Raw genomic sequence first — 26,612 nt, 5'->3', positions numbered from 1 at the left:
TGTGAGATTGATTCATTCATTTTTTTACCATGTTGATGCAGACATACAACATTGCCATACTTGTAATTTTTTGCTGAAATTTGGAAAAGCCTACAGCTACCAATTCTGCCAAATTTCCCCACCTTTACATATTGTGCCATAAATACTTACAGTCAGTACATGGATTGTATGTTCCACCAAACTGTCCAATGATGATCTAAATGTTGTGCTTTACAAAACTCTATCTGTGATCCACACCATCAGCTGAGTCTAACGCTGCAGACCAGGTGGGACAGTATGAACCAGGTGAGAGCAGTGAATACCGTGGTTCTATATTCACATTTCCATGATGGCAAATATGATCAGAGTAAATATTCTTGTGCTGATGGTCTGCATGTCTCGAGGTCATTATGTTCTCATACAGATACTACAGAAAACTGCACGCAATCGTGAATGGTCACCCGCAAACAATTATGTGACCTCTGTCCTACAGTTACCATAACAACAGGAGACCTATCCCAGGGGAGCAGCTGTGCTGTGCATTTTCCAAAAGCTTCCCCAAACCCCTCCCGCTTATCAATTACAAAGTGCCATCTTTCATCTTCATCGCTTTCCTTCCTTTTCCCCCTTTCCTTTAATTTCCTGTCTCCTGTTTATTTCTAAGTAAGGCATTACATTAAAGAGCATCACTTCACTCCACTTAGTGTGATACTGGTGGCTAATGGTCTAAAGCAGGGGTGCTCAATACGTCGATCGCGATCGACCAGTCGATCGCAAAGGTAGTATTGGTAGATCGCATGGCATTAAAAAAATAGATGCCAGCCTATCATCCATCCCGTCACTTGATTGATACAGGGAAGCCAGTCAGATGACAGCAGATTTTTTCTGACGCTTAGGTCGCTGCGCATGCGCAAACAGCGGCGCGAAGTGTAGTAAAACTGACAAGCTAGTCAGCGAGTTAACTCCAATTTTTAGCTCTCGGTTTTTTCTCTTAAACCTGGCCGTCAGCAGCTACTGTCCGGACTATGCATCCCTGGCTGATTCAATTCAGTGCAAGTCATCAGAGTAAACTCAGGTAATGACAAAAAATTTACATAGTTAATTGTGTTGTGAAATATTGGATATTGCGGTTATGCATGTATATACATTGTAGATATAAAGAATCCTCAATATATTTATAAATAAGTATATGTTTTGGATTTTTGTAGTGGGTAGATCATTTTGACTTGGTCATTTTATAAGTAGCTCACATGCGGAAAAAGTGTGAGCACCCCTGGTCTAAAGTGTCCAACATCACACTTGCCAAATCCAACTGCAGCCTCAATAAATCCAGCTAATCTCAATTAGCACTGCTGTTGGACATGTTTTGTACCATCCAATAACAGAACGTGACTTCTCCTCTCTTGCCTTCGTCTTTGCCACTCCCTCCATCTCTGTTAACTTATTCATACATACTCACTGCTGGATCACTATAACAGCAATTTGGGTGGCTGTCTAAGTGATGCAAGCCCACCCAACAAGCCTGCATGATGCTATTTATCTCTATTCAAAAGTCTCCTTTATTCACTGGCTTATCTGATATTGATTTCTTCAAAGGATGTGTAAGGTCTGAGGAGTCAAGAGAAGACATCCTGTTTATAGCCCGGAGGGAACACATCAAATGAATACGGTGATAACAGAGAATAACAACAAAGTTAACCTTATTCCAAACTGACTCGAAGCATCATCCTCGTCCAACTCTTTATTAAATCTGCATGGTGATCACGTTGAGACAACTACTCAGGCACAAGCTTGTGACTGAGCGCCACCTTTGTCCTCACTGATGACGATAATGACTTGTTTTTGAATTACAGTTTTGTAACTCATGACTACTTTCTTAATCAGGAATTCATAAGCATAATCGTGGTCTCATTGCATCACTCGTTAAAGGGAAATCAGCTCCGGGGTATTGACGTGTACTCTTGAGCAAGGAGTTCATTTGAAAGGTTAAACCTCACACAAAGGGCATCCCCAGGTCTTACCTTTGTCCACAGATTCAAACCAAATGCTCCCCACTTGTAAACACACTTGTGCTTGTGTGAGAACCAACCACAGCTCTTGAATTAACATTTGTTTGACTTGCATTTTTGGTATTTCCTGTTTTATTTAGAACACAGCCTTGCTTTTTATTGAGAATCTTTATATTCCTGCCCATTTGTGCTGCACCTATATTTAACTGTATTCACCTAAAAGCTGTGTGTTACCATCTTCCTCTCTCAGATCATCTTTTTCTTATGTGTCAAGCATTAAGCACTCTTCCTTGTGTAAGACGTCCCATATGTCCAGTCCTATTTAGTCTCCCTTTTTAGTTTGTTTGTCTCAACAGACAACAGACTGACACATTGTTTACTGAATATAAAATTCCACAACTGAAAAACTGAGCTTGTGAGTCTTTGCTTGGTCTCCAGAATGCTACCAAGTCCTCTTTCTGTAGCCTGTACTGTAGTTCTTTCCAATTCTTTTCCATATGGGGCGATTGCAAACCTCCTCGGGGATGTGATGCCATTAAAGCTTGCTCTCTCGCTCTCAAGAGTGATAGCAAACTTGTTTTTCTACCGTACTTGTAAACCACATTACTTTCCACTAAATTTAGCCGTATACACACACACACAGCCCAAACTGTTTACTTGCATGAAGTGAAAACATTTGCTCAAACCACGTCACAGGTTGTTGCATAAAAACACAAGTAAATCATAGCATGAGTCGAGACTTTTACAAGACTTATATGTACATTAATTATTAAGACTGTTTTTTCAATGTCTTTTCTATGTATGTCATCACAGCTCATACCTTACAAGAGACATGTCTCTGTCTCTATGTGTGAGAAGCTCATTCTCCATACAATTGGATAGCTATATTATGTTTGCTGCTGATCGGATGTTTGTGTCCATGTCTGCGCCAACCGAACGTATATTAAGCAAGCTTTGACATGCATTGTCCAGGACAAGCTGCGGTCGAAAGATTTAAGAGCCGTTATTGGATCATGTAATATGAATACCTCACTGAGGGGACCTAACCATATAGATGATCAATCTCTGAATGGCCTCATTACATGCACCACAATGCTCTGCCCTCTTTTGCTCTCGATTTCACTGAGAGAAGACAGATGAGACAGTAATAGTCGTTTGTCTGTCAGAGCCCTCTGCTGTAGTCAGGCCGAAAAGGGGACAGAAAACAGAGAACATACACAAAGGAACATGGAGCAAAGGAGCAAGAGAACCAGAGCCCGATCAATATAGGATTTTTTTGGACCAGTACCAATATGTCAGTGATTAAACATCCAATTTTTTTCAGACACACGAAACCTAACAGATTTCTCTAACATTTTATAAGGTAAAAAAAAAAAATGAAATTTTATTTTATTGTCACAACAAGTTGTGGATTAACTCTGCTCGACTCTACTTGAGTCATCCGATTGTTGCTGTTTGTGGCTTTCCAAACACCTGTTGCTAACAGGAAAACTGCAGAGTGGCATGTGGTGGACAAATTATGCGGCATCAACCCTCACATCATAGCTGAAGAGTGTTTCTTCCGTGTCTTCGCTGCTTTCTTAATTTTCATTTATCAGCGATTGTGAATGCTGATACCAGCAGATTCATATGTAGACCGGCCTTTAAAGGGAACAACTGAAAAGTGTCTGTAGATCAAAGATGTGCCATACAACCTCCAACAAAACACAATACTACTACTACAACACAATAAATATACAAAAAAACTGTTCTTACTAAAGGTAGAATCTGTGTGTTTCACCACTTGAGGCAAAAAAAACACCATCGAGTGTAACCAGGCTATGAAGGAAGAGATGCTAGTAGGTAGAACATCCCAGGTAGAACATATTAAGTGACATTATTGGGCAGCTCCTAAAGTGTTACAAGGCTACCTACTATTACAACTATAGTGCTGCTACTGCTGCCTGCAACCATCAATAAAATGTTCCGAATTTTTATTTCCATATTTCTGCAAGGCTGCAGAAATATTGTGCACATTAACAACACACGAAGGAGGACGGCATAATAAAAGCAATCTCACAGGATTACTTGACAGCCAGTTCAACCTTGGAGATGCAGGTTGTGGGCATGTTTATGTTTAAGAAATGATATTCAGTCATTAGTAGAGATGGAAGTGCTTTAAATATTTTAGCACCAGAACTTATTGTTACAGTGAAATAACATATGGCAAAGGTTTCAACTCATTATTTTTTAAATGACTGCTCTGCTGAAGCATCTGCTGAAGGCATTCAGCACATATTTCGCCACTGCTTTCATGCATTATTTGCAGTTGCAGAGCTAATGTCAAAACAACACTGTCATGATTTTACTGACTTTACATCGTCATTCACCAAATTCATAATTTGTGCATATTTGTGCATGTTCACAATGCATCCTGTGTTAGTTGGAGGTGAACCTGAGTAATCACAGACTGTATATAAATGATGGATACCCACTATAACATCATCTAGTGTTTTGTGAAGCTTTGTCTTTAGTATTTTGTCGTTATGATTTCTGAAAACAAAGATTGAATAGAAGAAGCAAATGACTGAGAAATTCAAAAAGTAGCAAGAAGCGCACACTAGAAATCGACTTTAATAAACAGAACGTGCAGGTCAGGTTACTTTTTGGGGAATTTTGTAGCTACGACGTAGGTACAGCGTAGATTTCTTGATAAACCATAAATCCTCTGTAACACCAAACCCCAACCTTAACCCCAACCCTAATCCCATTGAAACTTATACAATAATTTAACTAACTTTGAAAATAAATAAATAAATAAATAAAAGTTTGAAGTGTTTCTTGTAAATGGTTAAGGCACTACTGCATTGCCTTGATTTGTCAGATCCAGAATCTACAGCTATCGTTAAAATACAGTCTTTGAGTCCAATGTGACAGGTCCCAGAATATGAAATCAGCAGTACACTGTGGCTGACGTGTGGTTTAAATATTCATACAAAGAACAGGTTTCTTTTAGAAATATTACAGTTTGCATTATTTCTGTGACTTCCACTTTCGTTTTGTTTGTTTTATTTTTCTTTTATTTATTTCTTATACATTGTTATTCTCCTTTTATTTGCTTTGACGGTGCCTGTGATATAAAGAAAAAGCAAAACAGTGTCAGCAGAGAACATGAACAAAACCTCTGAGGAGGGATAATTTCTTGGGTGTGAAAACTGAATGAATACAGTATTCCACCAACTTGGAAGCGGATAACAAAACCCAGCCCTATTACCCTCCAATCGAGTTAACTTAAAAATAGCACCGCACATAGCCGCTCCTGCACAACCTTTAGAAGAATCACACAAACCAGCCAGCGGGCAGAAATGTGAGGTTTTTTTTTAATTTTTTTGTAAAGACATTATTGTTAGAATCCAAGGGTTCAGAGAGAAAATGCCATTGACGTAACTTGCCCCATGACGCCAGGCAGCTGAAGACAATGTGACCAGTGAGAAAGACTGGAAAGGGCCTCGGCAGAAAGAAAGGCCAGAGATGTTTATGTCAGTGTGTGTGTGTATGCACAATTACTCATGCTGTAGGGACATAAATTAGTTTAAACAGTCACATTGTATGGCGCTGCCTCCCGTTTGGGGACAAAAACCAAGTGCCCAAAGAGTAAATCATTAAATATGACTAGACCTAAGTGCGAAGAAAGGCACGGTTTTGGTTTGGGTGAAAGTTACAGTTAAATTAAGCTAGCATTCCTTTAGAAAAGCTCATCCACAATTATGTATCAATTTCTATCAGTATCAAAGGATCCAGGCTTAAATCTAGTTAAATAAAGTTCAGCACAAGCGAGATTGTTTGTTCAGATTTCATATTCACTTAACCTAGTTCCACTCTATATTTGCCCCCTGGGTGTGACCGTAGGTGTATATGGTTGTGTGAAGGATTTACACGCATGTGTGCATAAATTTGGGGTTTGTCTTTCAGTTTCCTGCTCGCCTGTGTGACAAAATGTTGCAATGCATGTTCCCAGGTTATAACAACCATCTCATTTGTTCAAGCTGGGAGTGTAAGACCAGCTGATAAATCACATTCATCGTTTGTGTGTCTGTGTGTGTCTGCATGTGTACGCAGCGGAGGGATGCACCACTGACACTGTCTACTATTGATCAAAGACAAAGGAGAAATTGAGGACTGGTGGAGAGATTTTCTTCTCCTGGTGCTTAAAACTTTTAGATTCAAAGCCTTAACACCACTGTAATGAAATCAATCATATCCCTGTTTATCAACAGGCACCAACAAAACCACACACCCACCATCTAATACTCTCTCTGTCTTTTTTTTTCCTCTAAGAAGAGTATAACCCCTCAATTCTCCTAATGAGGGAAAGAGGAAAGCAATTTTCCCCAGTGTGCTTCCTGTTGTTTTCCCCTGTGGTCCCTCGGTTTGCTCTCTCTCCTCTTGTTGCTATCACTTTCAGCTTTGCTCTAACATGATTTAGAGTATGTCTCCTTAATGGCCATCTTCCTAGCCTTCTTTTCTCTGTATCCCTCTGTTTCTCACCCTTCCACTCCCCAGCCATGTGACAGGTTAAAATATGTCACTGGCACATAACCGAAGCCAAAATCACTCACATTAAAGCACCAAATAGGGGACGTAAACAGGGTGTTACTCGTAAAACAGAGCCCACAACTCTTGCTTATTTAGGATGAGATGATATTTCAGAGACAATAATTTAAGGGAGCTATTAAAGCTGCCAAAGGAAAGGAGGATAAATGGATGCAGTGACAGTAGGGACAAATAACGCACAAGCATTAAAACAAAGAAGGAAGCAGGGAAAGAAAACGAAAACCTCAGCAAATCAAAGGTGGAGGTAAAAGTTAAGTGAATCAAAACAGCACACAGCAGTGGCAAACTCTCTTCATATATGCCTGTCATAAAGATGCCCGATGTGATGAATAGGCCTTTATTACTTTTACTATCTTTCCTCACATCTTTTCGTCTAGTTTCTTTTATATGACCAAACGCCTCCCAGCAGTGCTGACATCTCAGCTTTTCAAACACTGCATGAATACTCTCAAATCTCTTTTTGTCCCTCTGGAGCAAAAGAAAAGACCCATAAAATCCATTTGCATGAAACCACTCTGCTGATTGCTCAGAAAAGATGTACTCCTCATATGGAAAATAAAGTAACAGTGCGAGATATAAACCCTACCTGGCAAGAGGAAGCAGTTCCAGGTTATAATCCACTAAAGGCAGATGTAGGCACTCCACACATCCCCATTAAAGTGGCCTACTTCCTCTTTCAAGCTGGTGTGTGAGTGTTTGTGGCTGGCTAGCTGGGCTGGTGTGTGTGATGCTGTCAGTGTGGGCTAGGCCAACTGAACTGTGCAGAGATACAGAAGAAGAGAGAGAGAGAGAGCACGCGCAAGAGAGAGAGAGAGAAAAGAGAGAATGCCCAAGAGGCTAAGAAGGTAGACTCCCGAGCTGCACAAACAAGTGAGAAGGAAACGGGGGAGAGGGAATGAAGGAGAGGGAGGAGACAGCGATAATGAGAAGAGACGAATGAGCAGCGTGAGCTCAGACAGAAACACGCGGTGTGTATGTCCAACAATCACACTGACTCATCTCTACTGTCCTCCATAATTGGACATGTGTGTGACAGACATGAATGTACATATTGTGTCCATTTGTGGCTCCACCACACCCCCCGCCCAAACTCCATTTCTTGGTGAAGCCATTACAGCCAGGTCCCACAGGGTGCACAAAGGACACAATGGACACATAACCACTGTAAACACACACAAGCACAAGCAGCAGAAAACATATCCATCTATCTTACACACACGATGCGGCCACAAAGTCACAGAGCAACCATACATGAAATGGGAAAGATGTCATTTTGGAAAAGCTTCCTATCTCAGAGGGACAGATGGTGCTACAATATCTATAACGTTGTACGATAGCAGAAATAGCAGCTAAATTTGACTTTTAAAGCCTAAATCTGGCATTTCTTTGGACACTAAACAGATAATATTTACAACATGTGCACGGGATAGCAGGACATAATATCGCTCTAATAAATGGAGGGATTTCTGTATGTTTATGTGTGCTGACTGTTTTCTTTTCCTATTTCAGTCAACTTTCTTCCAACTCACTTGTAACTTCACAGGTATATTGCTGACAGCCAAACAAAGAGCACATTTAATCTATTGCTGTTTGGATTCATATTGCTAATTCTAAATAGAGGCAAAGAACACATAAACACACAGATACATTATTAGAAACAATAAATAAATAACCTTCTACTTTATATTTAAACAGATAAATTGAGGAGTTCTCAGCTGCTATGTACAGTACTATGTACTAACATACTGTGGCATACCCCTGGAAATAATATTTGCATACTATTAGGGTCATAGACATAAGCTTATGCTTAATCTGACTCCACAGATGATTCACACTCTTCTGTGACCTCATATTTGTGTCACCAATTCAGATAACATAACTTAAAAATAAACCTGCACTCGCTGAGACGTCTACCTTTGGTGACGCAAACACGTCTGACACATGCTCAGATCAGGATTAAGACCTTATACACATGTGAAGACCTCACCTTAACACAGTGTCTGTTGTACTTCCACAACGCATGTACGATGATGTGCAACCTGACTTGATCAATCAGCAATTATATTGACATCATTTTCTACACTTCTTGTCAAGGTCACTGTAGATATGTGCCGTGTGGCTATTTATAGATGTGTTTGCACTCCATAAACGCACTGAGTCACAGCTTGCCTCAACATCCTAGACTTGATGACATGAATGCACTTTTTTTTTTCTATTGAAACAAACCCTGAGTGAGCTTGAGGTTAGGAGGGATTTTACTGTACAAGCGTTGTAAGAGAGCTAAAACAGAATGTTAGTCTACTTTCACCTAAGACACGCTTATGTTGCAAATAAGACAATAAAATGAAACTGTGGTCAACGTGCAATAGTACACAAAGCATCACTGCTTGACTTAACTAGCTAATAATAAGAAACAAGCTAGTTATATCAATTATGCTAAAGTTCAAAAACTAAACTTAATCTTATATTTAAAAAAATTAAAATTAAAATTATTTTTTTTAAAAATAGACTGAACAAATATGACCAACCATTCAAAGACAACTTTGGCTGTTTGACAAATTTTAATACTGAGGTTGTATAATGAGTAACACAACAACCGTAATACAATGTGATAATGGTGCTAAGTGCCTCTGATAAAAGCTTTAAAACTGAATGGCAAATATGAGAAGTGTTAAAGGAACCTTTAATAATGAGACATAACGGATCCACATGACACTCTCTTTGCCCCTCGCACCAGTTCACACATTCCTTCCCTCTCTCTTTTCGCTCTTCTTCTGTCACTGTTATCACAAGAGCCTCTCTGCACTACCCAGGAGAAAGGTTGTGTTTTTTTCTTCTTTTGTCGCCTTAGTGGCAAGGAACATTTGACATTGGAAGGTAAGAGACACACCTGCTGTCTCTCTCCACATAAATGCTTGAGTCAATACTTATCCCTCACCAACAAAAGTCCAAGATGCTTGGCTTCATATGCTGAGGTAACAGTTCAACAGTGGTTAATGTGAGAAAAAGAACTCCAACAGATCACAATAACATTAAAGAAAAAACTGTTTAAAGTTTCTCCAGTCGCAGCAAATTTCATCGATTTCATGTGCAGAAGGTGAGAAGAAGGTCAAGTGTTTTCCACTCGGTAAACAAAAGAGGTAAATCACACCTGAGCCATTTGTCAGGTTCCACCCACACACTCATCTCAGGACTCGGCTTTTCCATTGTGAACGTGGCATCAAAAACTTTATAAAGGCCAAAATTTGAATACGGTACTTGGCAAGTAAGTTCATTTTTCATTCTTGCAGTAAAAAAAACGGGGGGGGGGGGGGGGGAGAGAAAAACAAAAGGGGGATTTCACAAGAAACAACCACAGTCTAAATAAAATGTTTATCAAAGTCCCTGCTTTCACCTAACATGGTATTTACAAAACTAAACACACTCCCGCAGTCAAATCACACACACTCAGGCATTGGGACCATATTTAACAAGCATGCAGACACAATATAGAGAGCAAAAAGAGTGTGACCTCTGCAGCAGTATTACATAAACATGACATACAGTACCTTAGACACCGGCATCGGGACACGCAGTGTGCTTGCTTGTTTCAATGAGTGTTAATATTGTTGTTGTGTGTCCTAGAGTACTCCGAAGAAGAGCACAGTTCATCCACACATACACACAGCACATGTGCAGTGCAAATACTAGATGCAGGCTGCTAATCCACAGTGACCATATGTCTTTTTTTCTCCTGTCTGTTATTCAGATATTGTGATAGTGCCTTTTTCTCCTAGTTGTGTTTCTTGTCTCTGCTCTTTCTGCAGCGGTCCCAGCTTCTACCCCAGCTCGGTGATAACGTGCGCGCCAACGTGTGTGCGAAAGACAGGGAAGAGAGGGAAGAGGGGGTGGGAGGGGTTGAGAGAAGAGAGGGGGTGGGTGGGGGTGGGGGGGGGATTGGGTGAAGGAGGGGGACGATGCAAAAGAAAGACAGATGGAATCGGGGAGAGACAGAGGTGTGAGAGTGACAGCAGGAAATGTAAAAATGTGATGTGTTAAAAATCACGGAGGGAGCGCTGGTTAGGAAAAGATCAAATGCGGCGAAACTCTGGAGATCGAAGCAGCAAGAGTCCCTCATTCCTCACCCTCTCTCTCTTTTCCACTACGTGCTATTTTTAGAAGTTGATCTGCCGCAAATCAAAGCCCCGAATCAAAACCTATCAAAAGAGCAGGATGTTAAGGGCCATGACTTTCACAAGTAATGGGACGCACACACCAAACTGGTCCGTTACAATGACCATGCGTCTGCATCAGACCTGAAGAGTGGCATGTAAGCTATTCATCAGGCCTTATCTAATCATATCATGTGCTAATACATAATAGGCTTCACAAATAGCTATTTTAAACACTTGTCAATTACACTGCACAGACGCACAGCTGCCTCTCACAGTTTCTAGCCAAAATTATTCCTGAGAAAATGTATCCAGACGTAACGTTTAAAAAGCAGGATATAAACTAAATGGAAATTAGATTTCAGTGATTGTTTTTTTTTCTTTGTTTTGTTTTTGTAAACCTGCTTCAAAGACTCTTTTTAGGCTGTGGCTAAAAGCATAAAGTTCTCAGTCTCTTAATTGTCGTATTAATCAGAAATGTCCTTGTGTCAAAACCATCCTTGTAATTTACACATTAGAATATTATCGCAGCTCCATTACATGCTCGGTGGAGCACACGTCATTTTTCAGAGTAAAGAATGTGCGTAATTAAAACCCAGAGTGGATGGATTTCATGCTCTGCATTACCTTCTTAGGTCTGAGTCTGCGAGGCTCTTATCTATACTTCCTTCTGTGCTGATGCATTACCATTACATAACACAGTTATGAATAGTTAAAGGTGAGCTAAAATAAACCCAAACATCACTCCGTCAGAAGGAAATCATTAATTTTTAAAGAAAGCCAAGGGAATTAATCTAACACCACAGACCATAATCATTAACATCACTCAGCCATTTGTGTGTGTCTGCGTGTGTGTGAGCGACTGACAGAAAGACAGTTAGCGAGGTCAAGTGCAGGGAAAACAAACACAGTGACACATGGAAAGGAAGTGAAGTGAACAGGATTGACCTGTGATACCAGAGAAAAGGCCTTTACACATCGTAGAAAAAAGTAGACGATATTCAGAGGTGTTCAGATGTGAACTTGTTGTGTAATGTTTCTACACGTGCCAAATATGTTGCATTTTTGTGAAAAAACTAGCTCAAAAAAATGTAAACACTGTAAAAAGAACTGATAAAAGTAGACATCAGATGACAATGAGCTGGTCCTGATGTTTCTAAACAACAAAAGGAAGAATTTGAGAATCTGAGTTCATCCATTTCTCGCAAGAAGGAAGAATTTCATGCTTAATCCCGGAGTCGAAGCTGTATCACGATCAGTTGTTGGCAGAATTAGGACCACATCTGAAGAGCTGTACGCATAATTTCAGACAGTGTGAGATAAAATACAATTCATTTACTATTTCCATATCATTTTATATTCAGTATCGGCGCACATTTGTACTTGTTACAGGATGGAATGGTCCAAACTGTTTATTCACATGGTAGCTGAAAAAAAAAAACAAATGCCACAAATTAAGCAAATGGCTACATTAAGAATAGCTGGGCCGGAAAAATATTTTTAGTGCGTGACATATTCATACAAATTTTATGCGTCCGGTGCATAATGGTGTTAAGAAGATTATATTTGAAGAGGGAACACACAACAAAACAAGCCCGAAAAACAGGGTTGAGTTAAAGTTGAACTTTTGTCAACCACTGAATGTATTCTTATTTTCCTAATATGAATACAGTAGCACATTACTGACATCTCACCTATGTCTTAATTTCTCACAGTCCAGCTTTGATGAAGAACTCTGCAAAACTAAGGAAAGTTTAAGATTGCGGCATTGCTTGCACACAAAGTGGATAGTCGTCCTGGTGATTATAAGACAATAAAATCTCTATAAATAATTTTTTTACAGTATTTAGTCCAAATCAGAATCAGAATACTTTATCAATCCCTGAGGAAATTATGTGGTAAAATCTAAAGGAAATAGCGCGAACCACTTATAGCCGGCGCAGCAAAGCATAGTGCATTCTAAGCCTCTTAAAAGATGACTACTGAGCAGCAGCAATGCCATTAATTTATTATGGAAAAATCTTTTTGGATGATGAGATCTAATTAAAAATTATGATCCACTATGACGTTCCTCACATCTGCACCATTTGGAGCTGTAAATCTGGATGTCATGACACCACATCCCAGAAATAGCATGCAATGTGCCTCGTGTGAGTGTGTGCATGTGTGCGATGGAGAGCAAGCAGCAACAAGAAGACAAATGGAATTCATCCATGTCTAATTAGAGACAGCGAGGGGGAAAGTATGCATCTGTTGCAGACAGAGAATAAGAGCAGGAGAAATGTCAATCATATTAACATGTGCTGGTGCAGATGTTTACCATAATTCACTTTCTGTTTGGATACTTTAAATTTTCTATCTGAAATTGTAAAGTCGGCAGTGATCTTGGAAGAAGCGCGCAGAGGTCCGCAAAAAAGTGCCTTTTATCCGACGTGTAAATATTAGTATTTAAAGTGTTTAGAATGGCTCACTGAAATGACACATGCGCGGCCACCCCTCACGGCTAACTGCTATCCTCATTGTGTACCCAGTGAAAATAAACTGTCAAAAAAACTACACACTCCTTCAGCAACTTGTTAACTTTCCCCTCGCTCTCTCTGATGTCACTCCCGGCCTCCTGAAGATGACTATCTACTAAAACTCACTCTATGTCAGCTTGGAGACCTACTTCTCCACTTGGACTAGTGTCACTCATGTCTGCTAACATAATTGTCTCCCTGACAAGCTTCACTCCTTGTGAGAGTTCAACTGAGACAATGTTTTGTGCACAGTGATAAGCCGTTGTTGTGTGACAAAAACAAACTTCACTCAGGTCTAGGACAAATCTGCTCCATTAGCTCACTGGAGCAATAAGCGTTAAGATGAGGACTACTGATCTCCTTCCGAAAAGGCTACATATGCATGACTCTTAACTGTGAATAAATGTACCGGATGTTTAATAGTTTAATACTTAACCAGACTAATAAACAATCATCTAAAATATATGTTTAGTGCACTCATGCTGCATTCCATTTATCTCTGAATCTGGATGTTGGAGCTAGGCGTGGCGACATGCTGGAGTTGACCTAATTCCATAGTATTTTTCAGAAAAGCAAGGAAAAAAGAATTTGTTTTGCTACTCAGTAAGGCACTCAAAAACACCCTGCGTAACATTCACAGACAAAGCCTGGTCAATGCTTTGCCCATGGCTTATTTTGTGAGTCTCAAATACACAACAAGGGTAGTATAGATTACAAGTTTTACAGTTTTAATAACGTTTCTGTGGACAGCTGCTGTCCTGGATTGTGAGGTTGGAGTAAATAGAACGAGATATTTACCAGTGTGTGCTGTGTCAGAAAATTTTGAATGACTAAAGTGCTAAAAACAAAGCAAATATTTTGCTAAGCCACTGAATCCTAAACCAAACTGGAGCCATCAGCCTATTTTTACTTTGTGTTCCTGCTTAAAATGCAGTGTGTGAAATATGCTACTTAATAGCTGCAGATTCACCGACAGCTCTTATCTGTCCCTGAACTTCATGTTTCTTTGATAGCATGCATGACAGTGCGCCTGAGCTGGAGAGACATGGCAGATTAGGAAAACAATGAACAGGAAAGGATCGCCACATTTTTATAATTCATCATGAACAGCCTGACAAGTTGAGAGAAAGTGAGCAACAGAGGAAGAATTAGAGCGGGTCCTCGTCGCCCTACGTCACCGCTTCTCCCAACATGAATGCTGCATTATAACCCCTTCAGCGCTAAAACAGATTCTCATAAATGTGAAATGAGACAGGATGAGAACAGAACAAGCTGCCTCCAAACTTCAACACACACACACACATTTTGTTCATTAGCAGAAACCATCTTTTTTTTCCACTGTTCACGGTGCTGATGTAGAAAATTTGTGCAACTTTTACTGCAGATAGTTTCTGACTCAGAGAAGGAGCGCCAGTATTGCTCATCAAATGCAAACTGTGTGTGAGCTCGGTTGTCATTTTCAAAATGGGCAGCCCTATTTAAATTTGTGTGTGTGTGTGTGTGTGTGTGTGTGTGTGTGTGTGTGTGTGTGTGTGTGTGTGTGTGTGTGTGTGTGTGTGTGTGTGTGTGTGTTTATGCAGCTGTGCAAATGTATTTTTTTCTTGAAGAATGAAGAATGTACCGGAAGCTCTCCAGTGAAGGAGATAACACACTTTTAATGGCTCTGGCTGAGTTTAATGTTTTTTGTGTGCATGAGGAAAAAAGAAAACCTACCTTTTTAACCTATACAGTAAATCATTAGTGTATACTGCTTAGGGATCATGATTACTTATATTAGTTATTCAAGACTGCACATTTAAAACCTAAAAAGCTCGCCAATTTAAGTTGTAACTGTGGCGTTTTTAAGTGCTTTTATTTTGAAGACCTAAAGCAAAGCAAAGTGCATTGCTTTCAATGAGCTTGCCATTCGCTGAGTCCCTTAAAATGACTTGATGTCACATTGTAACATGATGTAATGTGGAATAGATATGAAGGGATTTCAGACTGTAAACAAATTAGGAGAGCAAAGCTCTTGTGTGTCAGCAGGCTATCAAAACACATTAGTATCTAAGGGGCCCAGACCTCCAAGAATACCTTATAGGAGTTCTTTGAAACTACTTTTGAAATAAAAAGTGCACCAGAGTTGATGTTTAAGTCATGAGAAGCACTTGTTTGATTTGTCAGAATCAGAAAAGGCTTATTTCTGAATGAATTTAGAATTTAAATGAACTGAAACGAAAACCTAAAGCGAATCTAATGCAAAAAGATTATTCCTTTGAGCATTTAAATTATGAACCGACCATGTTTGGCCTCTAACTGGCGCATTCTGGTATGTCAGGTTATTAAATTTCACCAGCCTTTGTGCAGGTTTCTGCCTGGGATCATCCTCTGTTGTTCCACCTTTTGACAACATCTGCTGTATGATATCATGTCATCCCGCTCTATGATTATTTTAACCTCCTCTCTAACCTCAATCTAACTCGTGGCCCACTTTCCTTGACATTTTCTTGATCTGCAATTTCGCGACAGATTCGACAGCAGAGGGCTGACAGAGTGAGCATGCATCATATTTGCAAGTTAATGATAAATGTTTGCTGTGAGCCGTCTGTTCAATATGCTGACAGCAAATGGAGCTCTGCACAAAACAGACATGAAAGTCATCATCGTGCCCCACTCTCATTAGGACTCGGAGATTAGAGACTCCTCAATAGAAAAGAGGCTTGTGTCCAAATTTTTCCAAAGGGAAGCATTGAAAAGTGTTAAGGGACTGAAGGAACTAGGGCAGCTGCTGACATCAACACTGTGACGAAATAATCCCATTTTACGGTTAAACATGAATGAAAAACCTAACGCGAGTAGATAGTGGCTTCTGAAGAACGCGTGTTCTCCTTCTGGAGAGGATTCTGCTCTCGCTGCACATTTGAACACAACTCTTGAGGAAGGTGCGTGCTTCAGCTAAGTGCAGATTTACTCGGCTTTGTGCATGAGAGGAGAAATACACTTTCTGACACAAAGAAAACGGTTGAATCAATGGATCATTTTCTAAAGCGCCTTTACTGCTCTTCCTGCTCACTGGCAGCAATACACACTGCGGATCAAATACATAGTCTATTCGCTTTTGAAAATAGGTTCTGGTGTTGATTCAACAGTAACAATAAAGCAGAAATGAAGTTACTGAAGTGTCACCAAAAGAAATACTATCTTACTCCCACATCCTGAAACATGAGAGGGTGTGTACTTGTGGTAATCAAGGAAAGCTTGTTGAAGCTGTGTGAAGTTTTCCTTTGAGCATATTTTTACACTGTGAAAAGAAAAGTAAAACGAAAATGTAAAACAAAAGAGGACAAGAATAGAACTTGTTTCTCCTGGTTGGAGGTTGTGTCTTTGTGCTGTCCACCACCCCACTTCCCTTCTAACATGGACTTTTATAGGTTTTTGGTTTCCTTTACATCCAAAATGACACTAAAAGGGTATCCCAGTGTGTCGGAAATTGAATCTAAAATATAATTTTCTGATGATTTGAAAGTGAAAGTGTGTTAAAATGTTCAATTATTCGGAGAAATTTGTAATTTTCTGAATAATTTTCTGCACGTTAGGTCTGATTGACATTTGAAACTACCTTTTGATACGCGTTCTCTCCTTTGTGGTAACGTGAAGCAACCCAAGAACACTTCCCAAGATACACAGTAAAGTGACCTGGATATATATCTTTTAAAAGCTTCCATGCAACACTGCTGATACTACTTTTCCTCATATATGCCATATTTGACAAAGCTAATTTGCATATTATTAAATACATTTGGAGGTGACTGAATACAAACTATTTGCCTCTAAGGGACTCTAGAGAAATGCAATCAAAAGTGAACTAATTTGGCTAGATGTACAATGTTATGATTAAGCATGTATTCCCTTGCCTTCGGGACTGCGTTTCCATTTAATAAGGGATTACAATAAAATGTTCTAATAAGTGTGCACGGAACAGGAATAACAGGAGTGATCGCACTGGGCAGCGCATGTACGAAACTGCACTATCAGGTTTTTCCAGGATTTGTGATGAATTTTAAAAACTTTGTTTTGGCAAGAACTGCCTCGAGCATTTTAGCATGTTTTGTAAATATGTTTTTCTTCAAAGAAATCTTCCTCTGCCTCCTGGTCTGAAAACACTGCAGGTTTAAAATGAGTGACCATAGAGTGTTAGAGGTCACTAAAAGTTGTTCTGTCTGTACTTCAGTTGCACCGCCACCGTGTCCGAGCTGCCTTACGCCACCTTATGTTTCTCAGATGTTTACTCTGTGATATGTGCAACATTTTCAGATCCATCTTTCCTGGAAAATGAGTTCACGCAGCTCATGTTTCAGCTGTGTACTGACTTAGTTTGGATGAAAGGCCAAATCTGAGGAAAACAATGAGTACAACTGAGCCTCTTTCGGGCATGGGGGAACTTAAAGACTTCACAATTGAAAAAGTGATAAACCTGGCAGGTTTCTGGGTCACATCTGCGCTAAGACACTGTTTTGTCAATAGAGTTTGCATAAACAGCATCGACTTACGTGACTTAGCATGCTCGCAAAGTTGTTTTGCCATTGAGCACATTGAACACTGTCGTGTGTGTAAATGCGTTCATTTACTCAGCAGGGAGCGCCTAATTGGCACTGACCCTGGGAGGACACAAGCAAGGAATCCAACTTTCCACGTAGTGTTGATGTGGAAAGATTCAATAGATCAGAACATTGTCCTGCAAGAAAAACACTGTAGCAGTGCAAATATTATTAGAAAGATATCTTAAGTTAAAAACAGCTTTTATATGTGCTGAAGTTGATAACACTCATGGGGAAATAGTAAAAAACAAAACAAAAAAACAGAGGATAGTCTGACTGAAACTTCTGAAAAAGGGGAAACACATATGTACATATGTACACGTGCAATGAATACACATGCATGCAGACAGAAGAGAATGAAAGATGAAAGATTGCCGGCTTGTCAGTCTTTCTTGCTCTCTTTCATGCACTGATGAAATGAACCCTTAATGTGCAACAGGTGTGCCATCCACACACAAGGCTATTTATCCCTTTTAATCACCTTTCAGCTAAACTCAAATGAACTGGGTAGCACTCCTTTTAAACTGATGAAGTGAATGAGCTGTCTCTTTTGTTTATCAAAAATGAAGGAGGAAAGGAGAAAAAAAAGTGTTGGAAATTAAAGAGGAAGGAAATGTGAGTGGTGCTCACAGAAACGCTACATCAAATAATCAGTCCGAGAAAATCTAAACAAACGAATGCACATTACAGACAGATGTGCATTCATCTTTCTTAATAATAAAAAGTGCTTCGTATGATGTCATATTTATGTCAGACTAGACCTCTTTTTTCACACAAAAAAACCCCAAATAGCAATTAAGAAAACTGTTTGAGTAGATTTCCCTGGGTAGAAGCTTGAAATGACCAAACTGGGCCATGGTAATCTCAGTCACAGCATCCCCAGCAGCCACCCTGTTAATCAGGGCAGCAGAAGCCCCATGAGCTCTTAAAGATCAGTTCCAGTGCATCCTTAAGCGTGACGCATTGTGCTACATTAAGACAAGGATAGTTGACTAAGGTGCATTTAATTCATTTTTGAAATAGACCAGTGAAGACAAACAAGCACCTCTAATCAATTTTTGAACATTTTAATAACAAGAATGGTTAACTGAAACGTGAAAGAGAGGCCTTGACAAGCAGAATCAGTAGCTCACCGCAGCTGGGTGGATTTTAGCATCGTACAGTTTTCCTTCTTTTATTCCAGCCTACAAGTTTCCTGTTTTACTATCTGCCTAAAGTAACTAAGTAGTATGTAGCAACTGTTTCTTACAAAATTTCGTGGAAAAAACTGAAACAAATCTAAAAGGTTAATGCAGGTAGAAACAAAAGCTCAAATAATTTATGCACAAGCCTTTGCAGTGTATTATTATTATTAGTCCTTTATTTATCCAGGTAAAAAATCTCATTCCCAAGGTCATTATCTTTGATTATGCCATGGCATTGATTTTGAATAAAGTATGTCAGTGAGAAAACAAAGCACAGCCTCACACAGAAGGCAGAGTTTCTTCTCAAACTCTTTACCTCAATGAAAAAAGCACCTGATGCTAACAGCATTCAGTTAAACCTGCTGGTTACGGTTTATAATAATCATACTGGTTTATAAAAGAAACTACAGGAACAAACACTGGCTTTTGCTAGGAGGATGTGGCCTAAATTTCCTTGAGGACAGTCAAGGAACTTTTAAACTTTGAAATTTACGTCAGACAAAGGCAGCATTGAACTTCCCCAGAGAAATGTAAGAGTTTCTGTGAGTGGAAAATCAGAATTATGGCAATAAGAACTACAGACGAGGCTTTTACATGCGTGACGTTACTGTGCACAAAGTGTGTGCAATTCACGGGGCATCTGTGATGGGGGTTTGCACAAATATATGCATTCCCATGTGTTCATGTGTTTACTGATTCATCTCTGGCCTCAAATGAAATTGGAAATGCTCCTACATATTAATTAATAAACTGGAACGGTATGGGATTAGGGGGGTTGTACTGCAATGGGTGAAAAATTATTTAAGTGACCGGAAACAATTTGTGAAGCTGGGTGTCCATTCCTCATCATGCTTGGACATTGCTTGTGGTGTTCCACAAGGCTCTGTACTGGGTCCAAAATTATTTATTATTTATATAAATGATATTTGTAAGGCATCTGATATATTAAAATTAGTATTATTTGCAGATGACACAAATATTTTTTGTTCTGGGGGGAATCTAAAGGAGCTGCTGGATACAATTACTTCAGAAATGTGCAAAATTAAAAAATGGTTTAACAGGAACAAACTATCACTAAATCTAAGTAAAACTAAAATTATCTTATTTGGGAATTCCCTTAGAAATGCACAAGTGCAGATTCATGTAGATGGTGTGGAAATTGAAAGAGTACTTGAACATAAGTTTCTTGGTGTGATTATAGATGATAAATTAAACTGGAAGTCTCATATAAATCATATACATAACAAAATTTCAAGAAGTGTCTCAATCTTGAGTAAAGTAAAACACATTCTGGACCACAAATCACTCCACATTCTCTATTGTTCCCTGATTGCACCGTATTTGAATTACTGTGCAGAGGTTTGGGGCAATACTTACAAATGTTCGCTATCATCAATCTTTATATTACAAAAAAGGGCCATAAGGATAATCCATAAAACTGGTTACAGAGATCATACAAATCCACTATTCTTAAAATCAAAAATTCTAAAATTCACAGATCTGGTTCATTTTCTCACAGCACAAATTATATATAAAGCAATAAATAACCTGCTTCCTGACAATATTCTAAAAATGTTTTCTAAAAGGGAACGGGGATACAATTTGAGGGGGGAATTAAATTTAAAACATCCTCGTATCCGTACAACATTAAAAAGTTTTTGCATCTCTGTGTGTGGAGTGAAGCTGTGGAACAGACTAAGTAAAGATATGAAGCAATGTCCAAGCATGGCACAGTTTAAAAAGCGGTTTAAGGATATGGTTTTTACAGGGTACAGGGAAAAGGTAGAGATTTGATAGGGTGTTCTTGTCTAATATTTTCATGTGTGTGCGCATGCACGGGTTTGTTGGTATGGGTATATATGTATGTATGTATATATATATATGTGTATATGTATGTATGTATGTATATATATATATGTGTATGTGTGTGTATGTATGTGTGTATATGTATATATATATATATATATATATATATATATATATATATATATATATATATATATATATATATATATATATATATATGTATATATATATATATATATATATATATATATGTATATATATATATATATATATATATATATATATATATATATATATATATATATATAAAATATATATAAAATTGTAGGTTGTGTATCCTTCAGGTGTTAATGGGGTTATTGAAAATGTGTATATGTGCGTATGTGTGTATATACGTAGGTATGGATAGATAGAAACATATATGTGTATATATTAAAAAAAAAAAAAAAAAAAAAATTACACATAACATATAATGTAATTACAAGGAGGTATTTCTGTAGTCTATTGATACTAGATAGTGGAAAAGGGGTGGGATTAAATAAGCTTATGCTTCTTCCTGCTCCTTTTTGAACATGGACGTTATTTGGAGTTGTGGTTGCTCGTTTTCCTTTTGTTTGCTTTGTTCATTTGTCTCTTTTAATTCTATTTTTTTTTTTTTATACTTTTTCAACATGTTCAAAATAAAGATTCAATCAATCAATCAATCAATCCTAGATATGTGTGTCCATGTGTCATACCTGTTCAAAATGCGGAACGGGAGGCTCCCTCCTGTGTAGTTGGAGCTGCTTGTCAATGTTGTCCTTCAGGCACTGACACACACGGCGCTTCTGGTCTGCTGAATAGGCTTCCAGGCTGAGCAGGCAGTCACACTTCTGGAGAGAGAGAGAGAGAGAGTGAGGGGAGAGAGGAGGAAAAGGGGTGGAGGAAAAGACAGCGGGCAGTTACGCATCTACTGTCAACTAAATGAAAAAGCAGTGTCTCCTGATGCTTGGATAGTGAAAGACTGTCACAGCACAAGAAAATAAACATAATATAATATATAAAACACAAAAGTATAATAAAAATGAAAAAAAAGTGGCAAAAACAAGTTTTTCCCCATCTTACTGGCCCTTTTCAAGAAAACTAGAGAATACTAGAATGCTAGAGTTAACCGTGTGCCTGTTTGAGTGCCTCTTTCTGTGAGACCTTTAAGAGAGATAATGAATGACTATAGAATGACTATAGTATCTATATAGCATTTGACCTTGACTTAACATTCAGGTATTATGTGAGCCTTGTTTTTAGAACAGAGTTTAAGGTGGCACGCACCCACGCTGGGAAGCAAAATGCTTGCTTTAGTGAAATTGAATAAAGGCCAGCATCCACATTAGGCAGAATTTGATATGCTGACAAAATGATTATGTAGCCAGTGTCAAGCTGATGCTCTTGAAAAAGTACCAATCAATGCATCCCCAGGAAATACATGAGAAAGAATCTGACGAGTGCTTAATTGGCTAAGAGTTGGCAAACAGCAGTCCAGTAACTTTTCACTCAAGAGGACATAAATACTCCTCGTACATCCAGAATCTGCAATCGAAGACCTGTGACCATTCTCAGTAATGAACACATTAAACACTTAATGGATTAATGGGCCCATTTGTTTGTTGGCCGTGATTCAAGGAATGCATTTTTGATCAAAGATGGACTGTATCAAAAATAAATAAAGGAAAGGAAGAAGAGTTTACATGATAAAATATTTATGGTGAGGTCAGCGTCTGCCTTTCATAATGTTTGGTTCTGGTTAGTCACTTCCTGCTTTATTTTGAAATCTCTGTTCCTGCCTTTTTTCCCTTCTGTGTCTGCTTTATCGGTCTTGAGTGAGCTAATCGTCCTTCTCAGTTTATATACCTCGTGCCTAGAACCCTCCAGCTGTCTGAATGTCTTTGTTTAAAGTAGCTTTTATGCCTTCAATTCATACTCTTGTGTTTTCCTAGTATGTCTTCATTTTCCTGTTTATTTATTCCTTGTGTGTTCTTGACTTGTGATGGACGTCTTGCCTATTTTTCGACCTTGTCCTTTTACCTTCCTCTGTTTGCCTTCACTGCCTGCCTATGATTAAAGAGTGGATTTGGATTTTACCCTGCCTCTGTGCGTGCCTCCTGCATTTGTTTTTCCTCCTGTGTAATTATCACATTGCCACATAGTGCTGTTTGAAGTGGAGGTCTTAAAATACCAACTTTTACTACTGTATAGGAATTTCTTTTACTTATGTATTAATCACATTATGTTATTGTATAATGCCTTGGTGCCACTGGATTTTAACATGTCTCACACTCATACTGTAAGACAAATGGTGGGGGTCTAGTAAGGAAGTTGGGGGAAGCAGACAGCTCCACAGGAAGAGTCTTTTGTCTCTTCGAGGACTCTGGGAGGTAGCAAGGGAGTGTGAACCTTAAGGTGTGAAACAGCTGTGTACTGCCTTTTGTTCCTGGAGAAGGTATTTAACTGAGAGCCATGCTAGGCTCAGAGAGACTCTGCTGACCGTCTGCCCCACGGTCATGCAGGCTCTCCACCAACTTGGTTGTCTGTTCTTTGTGTTTTGATTAAAGAATGTTAGCTACTGCTCACCACTCGTCTGCAGGCTTTATTTAAATGGAAAACTTCCACAACACTACACACGCTTTTGTTTTAAAATAATTTTTCTGGATCCAGCAAAATAAGGAATTCCTTTATGATCAAGTTCCCTCATATTATTGAGATTTCTCTGTTTCCTTTTAACCCCTTAAATGTAGGAAGTATGATACAAATTAAAACTCATATATGCCAATTTATATGTCTTTTTTTGTGGTCAGAAGATTCAATAAACATTCAATTTTTTCTAATTTTCTGGCAAGTTGCAACAGAACTTGGACTTGGTTTCTGGCCATTTGCAAGTTGAAATGGTCATGGTTCTCTTTGTGTTGGTCCTGTGATGGACCTGTCCAGGGTGGGGCAGGCTCGAGCCCCATTGTGACCCTGAACTGGATCAAAGGTTAAGAACAGGTGGATGGATGTCTGGAATCGTCTAAAATGCATTTTCTATGCAAAAACAGTCTGGTTTTCTACCATCTACCAAATCCCTGTTTGTGCACATGTGCTCAACCTTTGCTGATAAATCATTGAGTCACATTTTTAGAGAAGTAACAAAGTCAAATTCTTTTTTTTCTGATGAATATTAAAGGAACCTTTTGTTCTCAGACACACTGGTTTTCTATTTCTCCTCCTTTTTATTCTTTGATAAATTCCATTTATCTCGGCTGCTCCGTTTCCAGCAATGTCAGGGAAAAACATTTGTGTCCTGACATTTCTGAACACGACTCGGGCTATAAATAGGATTTTTTCCATTTTGTACAAGTCTTCAGAGATTGACTGAAGTCCTCGGGGTTTTTCTTGATGCTCACTGCCCTGGTCAGTGGTGAATGAAGATGCTAGCTTATTTGCTTCTCTACTGGTTGCATGGTTGTTGGGTTTATTGTGCATCCTCTACTGTGTTTCTGCCATTTGAACTGTTTGAATGTTACTCAGAGTCCTGCTGAAGATGAGGATAGTGCTGCTGAAAGGTCCAGTGGTGAAAAGTGCTTGATGTGGTTAAAGTTTTCTCATTTTTGGCATTACTAATGGCAGTTAAATGGTACTTATGGTGTCGCTGTCAAGGGAGGCCACTGTTAGTCTCTACTCCTGCTTATAACCCCTTCAGTCTTAAGGGTGGTCGGGTAAATATCTTTTGCGTGCAATTTTTTAAAGTGGTCTTAAGAAAAAGTTCTCCAGACTTTATGACGGTATTTCAAAGTTTTTCTTTGGACATTGTCTGCTTTTTCACTCATTTTCATTCCAGTCCTTTTAACTCACCACTTAACCACGATTTCTTTTCTTGTTTGTTTTTTTGCTAAACCATGTAACATTAGCCTGAATATTTTAAGCACAGATAACAATGCCTACTGCTGTGTTTTTAAATTGTCTCGTTCCAGCGGTGGGCCTGTGCTAGACAGACCCAACACCTACCTCAAGGGATAAACCACTGTTATGTCTACACATAAACCAAATTATAAGTTGTATCTTTAGGCACCTGGTTGTGTGTTTGAGACAAAAATCCCACACACACTGCCAATGCAGTAAAATCATATGTGGACAGAAAAACAGACATCAGTCATGGATTGGCCTCCCCAGAGCCTGAACCTAAACATTACAGTTATGTTCTCTAGAAAGAAAACACAAGTAAAAACAACCAATGTCTAAAGAAGAGCTTTGAGAAATTGAGCATCTAATATTAAGTTTTCATTTAAAAAACATAAAGTAAAATAAAAAAAACATAAGTCGCAGTAAGAGAAAAAATAGGTAGGTGGGATAGCAAAAGAATTTATGATATTGGGCCTGACGTTTTTCAGTTGCACCACAGCATGATGAAATAGGGGCTTATTCAGAGCAGACAGAAATCAATGTTAATGTTCTTTGATATCCATCATTTGGACTGAATCTGAGTCTATGAGGCTGCAACAAGAGCCACAAGGCTGGGAACACAAGCACACATGGACACACACACAGAGGGACAGACATACAATGAGTTAAATGTAAACAACTAGCCTCTGGGCAAACTAATACAGCTCCCAGTGAAAAAAAAACTGACATTTCTATTTAAGGTCTAAGGTTGAGCTCTCGTGCAAAGCATTGCATGATCTTCCTCATGCCAGGAAAGGTCAGAAAATGCTGTTCAACAACCTCTCTGAAGAGAAGCATGTACGGCATTCAAGCTGGAAATAATCCCGCATTCTCTGCTTCCTGAAAAGCAAACATTTAGGATATGGCTTATTTACGACAGATGCTGTCCCAGAGGCAGACATGCAACTGCATCCGCACACATCAACCACAGCTTTACACTCTGTATGTAGCACCAGTCTGAATTCATTTTATAAATATAATCTTACTGTAGGGACATATTTAGAAGACATAATGGTTCAAAAAAAAGAACAAAAAGGCTTCCAGCTGGGACAGTGAGTCATTGCGATGCACACATCTCAGAGCTGCAGGAAGGCTTACATCCGTAATCTGTCAAAGAGAGGAAGTGTGTATGTTTACACAGTTTTAGTTGTGTACATATTACACTGCAAGCCACTTATTGACACCATGCACATTTTGTTTTGGCCATAACATGAAGTCACTCTTACTGCGAGGAATAGAGCATGTAGGGAAGTGCATTTTCTTTCCCATCTTAAAAATGCACCATGCTCTGTTGGGCGACTACTAATGATGATTTGTTTGTCTCCAGCTAACAATTTCTGCAATCCATTTCCATTTTTCCTGCTTATATTTGGTGTGCCATTATTACAGATATATGAGCTGTACTGTTAAACTGTGTATTATTACATCTATCTGGGTCTACTTTCCCTGACAGTGACTTGTGCATCATTGCATTACGTCAGCTGAAACGATCCGTCACGCCAGTAAACTGTTGACAGTTCACAGATTGCATGTTTTGGGCGGGAATCGTCAGGACCCTGCAGGGGGTTTCTGTACTGTTGCCACCACAATCTATTCGGCAGGGCAATCTTTTAAACACATTCAAGTTCCATTTCACTTTTCCAGTGCATACACTAGGCCTACATGTCTTTTGGGGATGCAAAGAACTAATTTAAGGCACAGCTAAACAAATTAGCTTCAAAATCGGGACCGTTTTCAACTTCAAGACCTTAAAGTCACGCTGACTATATGGAAGCAGCTTTTTATGGTCATTTTGTTTTTTAAACAGGATTCATCAGTGGCCCAGGCTGCAATGTTAGAA

General features: G+C 39.0%; 1 protein-coding gene across 3 annotated transcripts in view; it reads right to left on the bottom strand.

The window, feature by feature from the left end:
* rgs3a (regulator of G protein signaling 3a) overlaps window positions 1-26,612 on the bottom strand; it is a 173,135-nt gene that overhangs the window by 51,183 nt on the left and 95,340 nt on the right. For all 3 annotated transcript variants that reach the window (XM_085359802.1, XM_085359803.1, XM_085359804.1), the window contains one exon: window positions 21,556-21,690. In XM_085359802.1, coding sequence (XP_085215928.1) covers window positions 21,556-21,690 — 135 coding nt within the window. The remainder of the gene's footprint in view (window positions 1-21,555; window positions 21,691-26,612) is intronic.

This window comes from Diplotaxodon limnothrissa, linkage group LG7 (assembly GCF_057381915.1).
Source record: "Diplotaxodon limnothrissa isolate DT_005_m linkage group LG7, D_limnothrissa_male_GT1.1, whole genome shotgun sequence".
Taxonomy (NCBI): Eukaryota; Metazoa; Chordata; class Actinopteri; order Cichliformes; family Cichlidae; genus Diplotaxodon; species Diplotaxodon limnothrissa.
This window is presented reverse-complemented; position numbering and strand designations above follow the sequence as displayed.